Source organism: Glandiceps talaboti, chromosome 1, assembly GCF_964340395.1.
Source record: "Glandiceps talaboti chromosome 1, keGlaTala1.1, whole genome shotgun sequence".
In the NCBI taxonomy this organism is placed as follows: Eukaryota; Metazoa; Hemichordata; class Enteropneusta; family Spengelidae; genus Glandiceps; species Glandiceps talaboti.
The window spans coordinates 12,184,592-12,192,353 of record NC_135549.1 but is presented as its reverse complement, the minus strand read 5'-3'; the positions used below and the strand labels follow the sequence as shown (position 1 = coordinate 12,192,353).

The following is a 7,762-nucleotide window of genomic DNA, read 5'->3' as shown; positions in this document are numbered from 1 at the left end:
TTCAAATAGGCCCTACCTCACATCCTAAACAATACTCGTAATATAAATGCTCATCTAATTTCAATCAATCTCACTGAATTTTTTTTTTCATTTACAGCGCCAGACAAAGGTGAGATAAGTAACAATACTAACCAATATATTATATATATATATATATATATATATATATATATATATATATATATATATATATATATATATATATATATATATATATATATATATATATATATATATATATATATACGTATATATACGTATGTATGAAATGTTGTAATATGTGATTACTTCATAGGAATGAATCTTGTCAAACTATACAACATGATTCAGGATTAAATTAGTTGATGTACTATTCTAGTTAAAGTACCCACGCCAAAGTACACCTCATATCTATGTATTGCATTACATTAATTGAGAATATTTGTATGGAAGACAGCAATGTGCAAAAAATTATGAATGGATATTGTCAGAACTGTGATGTTATCGTTCCTGTTTTCAGATAGACCCTACTTCACATCCTAAAATATACACGTAATATAAATGCTCATCTCATTTCTCATTTCAATCAAACTCACTGAAATTTTTTTTTCATTTACAGCGCCAGACAAAGGTGAGATAAGTAACAATACTAACCAATATATATATATATATATATATATATATATATATATATATATATATATATATATATATATATATATATATATATATATATATATATATATATATATATATATATATATACACGTATGTATGAAATGTTGTAATATGTGATTACTTCATAGGAATGAATCTTGTCAAACTATACAACAGGATTCGGGATTAAATTAGTTTATTACACTTTCACTACCAGTGTCTAAGGCAACCTCCAAACATGTAAATGTCATACTTCAAGATAACATATATTTAAACATGATATGTAAACGTCATACTTCAAGATTGTACTCTCTAAAAAGATCCCATTCGTTATTGGAAGGAGGAATGAATGGCGTAATGAAAATCTCAACACATGTGCATCCCAAGTCATGTAGAATTTACTGAAAGTGTGTTTGTCTATGTAGTGAAGGGTGGGCTATGATAACAAAGTATGGATGCATACAACATAATTTACATTCCTTAAACTACTTTACATACAGTAATGTCGATGACTGTTGGTACAAACATATGGCGGATTCATGGAATGCATTCAATGCAAAATAATACCCCACTGATGACATTTTATTGGTATCTACCCTTTATTTGCTGACCTCCTAGAAGTCAATTAATTCATCCACGTCACACAACAAACAACAATTTTCAAATCTAAGCAAATATTATCGTATTAAATCGAAGGTTCAGGAAAGTACAAATAATTCATAAAAAGCTAAAGAAACCCCATTGTTTTGACTTTTCCGTAGAAATGCAAACTTTCTCCGGTAAGATGACTATAACAAGTGAGGAATGGACTGAAGATCTCAATGACAGCACCTCACAAGAATATCAAGAATTAGAAGAAGCCGTTATTGAGACAGTAAGTAATAAATGTCTTAAATGTACGGTCAATATTGAGATGCAGTTTCCAAGCCTTGCTACAGCTGTCATTGACAAGAATATTTATTTAAATATCATAAAAATATCAATTCAAGCGATTGAAGTAATTTGTCAAATTATCCTACACTTGAACATTAATCCCCTTTTTATTGTGTGTATAATAACAAACGTAACCCTGTTTCTTGTAGTTAGATATGATATACGATAACTATGACGAGTACAATGAGTCGGAGGTCACTGGTTTCAGGTGAGAGACGCCATAATACTCAATCATACATCAAAATCCACACGTTCCATGTTCCATATTCGAGGATATTGCAAATATACTATTGCTAAATCTGAAAGTATCACTTTTTATAAGGAAATACTCAGTTTGTCCATAGATGTTGCAGAGAGATACAATATTCTCTATTTGAAAAATTCGTCAATAAATGAATATGAATATACATACATACATACATACATACATACATACATACATACATACATACATACATACACACACACACATACATACATACATACATACATACATACATACATACATACATGCATTCACATACACACATACATACATACATACATACATACACACATGCATACATACATACATACATACATACATACACACACACACACATACATACATACATACATACATACATACATACATACACACATACACACACACATACATACATACATACATACATACATACACACACACATACATACATACATACATACATACATACATACATACATACATACATACATACATACATACATACATACATACATACATACATTTTCGTTATTCATATTATTTATTACACTCTCTGATAAATATCATGACATTACGTTTTCCTGTTATTTCAAAAATATCTATCTAAAGAACGACTTAACATATGCTTTGTATTTGAAAAATCTAGGATCGATGGGAGAAAGTAGGTTGATTAGCGGGCCAACACAAATTTTCGTTTAGACCGACCCTATCTTTTCTAGATCTTTCTAATTACATATATATACTCCAATATCATGTTTGATTTACCCTTTCATTTACCCTTTCATGATATTTTTGTCACTAGAAGCGGTAGTGTTATCTGCGATTTTCACGTCCATTTCTGGACTAGCGAACCGGTGGATGAAACCATTGTAGAAGAAACATTGGTGGAAGCCTTTGAGGATGAGGAAAATGAATTTCCGATAGTGGTAGATCCTGAGAGTATAGAGATGGAAGAAGGTTAGTATCGATAGGGTGTGTGTGTGTGTGTGTGTGTGTGTGTGTGTGTGTGTGTGTGTGTGTGTGTGTGTGTGTGTGTGTGTGTGTTTAATTTCGAGACAGAGAACAACATATAAATGACGACTTTACTGTTTTAATTCCTTGTTCATATATTATGTTGTTAATAATACTGAGACAAGATATGACATGACAGTTACCCTGTAGAATCGTGAAGAAAAGCATGATTGAGAAAGCTTCATTTACCCATAATCACAGACAAGTAAGTGTACATGTCTGTGCCATAATGCTATACATTTAGAAAATAATTGCACACCGCTATGATGCTTCTACAATATAAGGAACAATGTAAATGTTTTCACTCAGTATGCAAATTAGCCTAGACATTATGCAGAAGTTTCGTCAAATAATGTGTACCAGTATTGTTTTCATTAGAACCAGTATTTTGTAAATGTAATATGTATAATGATGATACTGAGAATAAAGTGTGATTCATAATGCTAATTATGCAGGTTACACACATCCATTTCATTCTCTATATACACGTTTACTAAATATTGTTTCATTGTCATTAAAACTTTCCCTATCTAAAATAAAAACGACACATAACATATCCAACGGTAAAGAGGCAACGTAATTATAATGACACTCATATACGCACACACGTTCACATCCATACATTTTGTGTATCGAACCATAGCGTGTGTATAAGGTAACGCCTGGAAAACTTAATACAAACTGTGCTTGTAGTACATATTAGTATTTGACTGTAAAATCTGCCTTCATGCGATAGGATGCCTCATCAATGATAGAACATGTGTGATACTTAAACACAGAACTGCCCTATATAAAGAGGATTATGGCTAATCTATGCAAATGCGGGAAATTCAAACTGCTGTACAGAGCACAAGCTTCTGGGTCTTGTTTTTCAGCATTTTTTTCTGTGCTCCGAGAAACACACAGGTCATGTATCATGTACAAATTGTTTGTGAATGTCGTAGGATGGTAACTTGATACACAAATTAGTTGAAAATCAATCTGTTTGTTTCATAGAATGAAAAAAACACCTTTCAAAATGAGACAAATTCCCCTGCAAACAGCTGTTCAGATTGTGTGTCACTCAGGATTATTCAAATATGCGACATTTGCATGTGAACAACCCAGATAGGGAATGTTTATATTTTGGTGTTTACTTGCCAGTGAGTCATCACAAGTTCTCCACCTCCAAACATATAGTGAGTCAGTCATATGCAAAATAGGGTACCAAGCACCTCCAGTCGTACCTTTAAGGCGACTTAACGTAGTGGAAGTTAAAATAATGTTTTATATTGTTATTCTGCATAAAACAATTACTGTGTAACAGTGTAACCATTTCAATTTTGTAATGTATAGATACAAATAATATACTAAAAAATTGATGTTACTTTACAGTCATAGATCTAACAACCACAGAAACACCCGTTACAACCACAGAAACACCCGTTACAACGACCGCAGAATTAACATCTCCTGAACCTGGAGAGCCAACTACGTTATCAACGGAAGCGGCTGCAACACCGGAAATGACAACTACCTTGGAAGAAACAACTATAACAGCGCAAACGACAACTGCTGGGGGTGAAACACCTGCGACACCAGAAATAACAACTATTGCTCAAGAAACAACTACAGCACCAGAAATTACAACTACTGTTCAAGAAACAACTGCAACGCCAGAAATTACAACTACTGTTGAAGAAATAACTACGACACTGGGAATGATAACTACTGTAACAGTTCAAGAAACAACTACAACACCAGAAATGACAACTACTGTTCAAGAATCAACTACAACTGTTTCACCAAAAGTGACAACAACTGCAACGTCGGAAATGACAACTGTGGAAGAAACAACTGCGACATCAGAAATGGCAACTACTATGGAAGAAACAACAGCAACATCGGAAATGACTACTGTGGAAGAAACAACTGCAACATCGGAAATGACTACTGTGGAAGAAACAACTGCAACATCGGAAATGACTACTGTGGAAGAAACAACTGCAACATCGGAAATGACAACTATGGAAGAAACATCTGCAACATCGGAAATGACAACTGTGGAAGAAACATCTGCAACATCGGAAATGACTTCTATGGAAGAAACATCTGCGACATCGGAAATGACGTCGACTACTGAAGAAACGATACCGTAGATGACAACGTACTGCTTAGGAATATATAACTACTGTCTCGGAGGAGGCCTGTAAGTACCTGTAAGAGACATATCTACGTTACAAAGTAAAGCTTTACTGCTGAGGAAGAAACCGAGGCGGGGGGGGGGGGGGGAGAATCGAATAAGTGGAACAACAAATCCCCTGAAGAATGTTTTGCTGACGTTTATACTTGATTAACATGTTGGGACAATGACAACGTTATCTTCTTTCTTTTAACGATGAGCTATTTATCCAATGTAGTATTATAGTAAAGTATACAATATCATATATATTTGTAGATAACTGGTGATAACCAGACACACTCTAATAATATCAAGATGCCATAAACCTCTACCCCGGTAGTATATATCGCCCCCCTGCGGTCATTTAACAAATGTAATTCATTGTACATGTCCCGTATAGTAGCCTAAGTATTTAGTGAAAATATACAAGGCAAACATTTACGCTGTGAGTCATTTACGCTCTGAGTTTGGAACTACTACTTAATATGATAAAACTCGGTAATGTATTTTTTTTTATTGCAGCACATTACTGTTTATAAAAACAAAAACACGAACGTTTTCTACATTGTATTTCGTTTCTCTTTTGAATTTTGAAGAAAAAAAGGTGTTATTGTTTTACACGTCATAATTTTCTGATATGTAAAATTCCAAACCATATATATGCTACTAACAGACACTTCTATTGTACATATAATACTTCATGATCAGGAATATTTAGAATTAATAATGACTGTAATCAATATTGCGTCAACGACACAACACCTATATGTATCATTAAGGGCCGGTCATTTTTAACTGACGGGCGAGGAGGGAGCGGTTTTGGTTTTACTATACGGTTTTGGTTTTACTATACGGTGTGAGGGGGTGAAACTTTTAAAAAACACACCGCACTTGCGGGAGGTCATTTTGATAAACATGAAGATGCGTTATTTGTTATATTGGTGCCGTAAAATGACTCCTGAACAACTGTAATTTGTCAAAATTGGCTCCGGAATGAGATTTCTAATGAATCTGACGCAGATTATCCTGTGTTTACATGATATTACTGTCTTATAGAGGCCAGGAATAATGATGAGGCTGATTTTGTCCTAGCAGATTTTAATTAGTTGATATCCAGTGAGTTATGAAAAGTCATTTTCACCACTTTCCAAATATAGTGACTTCTCTGAAAATAAGAGATATAAAATTATTGAAGATCATTGGAATGAGCTAGCCATGAACTAACCTCTATACACTGGGAACTTTGGGATTAGTAACTTTACTGATAAGGTCGTTGAAGCCACATCGTACAAACTTGAAGGCATACTAGCCAGATTAACAAATTCAACTGATATTCAGATTTCGGAACCAATCGCTGCGTCTATTTTATCATCCAGATTATAGATTGTTTCCCCAATTTTCCAAATTTCTAACATTTTTAAATATACTGCTAAACTATAATAGCAATAAACCACTCCTTGGAATATGATGTTTACTACAGGGTTTGAACACTTGACTCCGTATGTACTCGCGTGGAGTCAGAGGCCAAAATCTCGGGGTGAGGGGGTGGGGGGGGGGTAACGTGGGGCTTTAATAGGTATTGCTCAAATATTTATACCGTTTGTGCTAGTATTAGTATTTTTCATAACTTTTATTACCTCAGAATGTACTCCATGTCTTTTGATATGAATTGTCATTTTTTCAAGTTACTTTTTTTCCAAAATTCAGTATGGAATAAAATATCAAATTGCTGACATTAATATATTGTGAATTGTTCTCTTCAATTTTCACTTTTCTTACAGTCATGTAATGTTGACAAAGTGTGGGCAATATATCTGTTTCTGATATGTCTTTGACAATACACACTTATTGTGTAATATAATTAATACACAAGCCATCCGTTATCAAGTAGAGGGTATCCAATTATCGCCAATGTAACTCCTACTTATCAAGTAGAGGTACCTAATTGTCGCCATTGTAACTACTACTTATCAAGATGAGGGTATCAAGTCACTACCATTCTAACTCATACTTATCAAATACAAGGTATCCAATCACCGCCATTCAAACCCCGACTTATCAAGTAGAGGGTACCCAATCACCGTGCACCATTCTAATTACTTCTACTTATCAAGTAGAGGGTAGCTAATCATCGCCATTCTAGTTTCTACTTATCAAGGAGAGGGTAGCTAATCATCGCCATTCTAGTTTCTACTTATCAAGGAGAGGGTAGCTAATCATCGCCATTCTAGTTTCTACTTATCAAGGAGAGGGTAGCTAATCATCGCCATTCTAGTTTCTACTTATCAAGGAGAGGGTAGCTAATCATCGCCATTCTAGTTTCTACTTATCAAGGAGAGGGTAGCTAATCATCGCCATTCTAGTTTCTACTTATCAAGGAGAGGGTAGCTAATCATCGCCATTCTAGTTTCTACTTATCAAGGAGAGGGTAGCTAATCATCGCCATTCTAGTTTCTACTTATCAAGGAGAGGGTAGCAAGGAGAGGGTAGCTAATCATCGCCATTCTAGTTTCTGCTTATCAAGGAGAGGGTAGCTAATCATCGCCATTCTAGTTTCTACTTATCAAGGAGAGGGTAGCTAATCATCGCCATTCTAGTTTCTACTTATCAAGGAGAGGGTAGCTAATCATCGCCATTCTAGTTTCTACTTATCAAGGAGAGGGTAGCTAATCATCGCCATTCTAGTTTCTACTTATCAAGGAGAGGGTAGCTAATCATCGCCATTCTAGTTTCTACTTATCAAGGAGAGGGTAGCTAATCATCGCCATTCTAGT

General features: G+C 34.4%; 1 protein-coding gene across 1 annotated transcript; it reads left to right on the top strand.

Annotated features, from left to right (window-relative positions):
- The first annotated feature begins 1,394 nt into the window (after positions 1-1,394).
- Positions 1,395-5,063, top strand: LOC144442497 (uncharacterized). The gene is made up of 3 exons (XM_078131859.1): positions 1,395-1,510; positions 2,619-2,773; positions 4,202-5,063. The coding sequence occupies exons 2-3, from the start codon at positions 2,764-2,766 to the stop codon at positions 4,963-4,965; spliced, it is 774 nt and encodes a 257-aa protein (XP_077987985.1). The 5' UTR covers positions 1,395-1,510; positions 2,619-2,763; the 3' UTR covers positions 4,966-5,063.
- Positions 5,064-7,762: the final 2,699 nt, after the last annotated feature.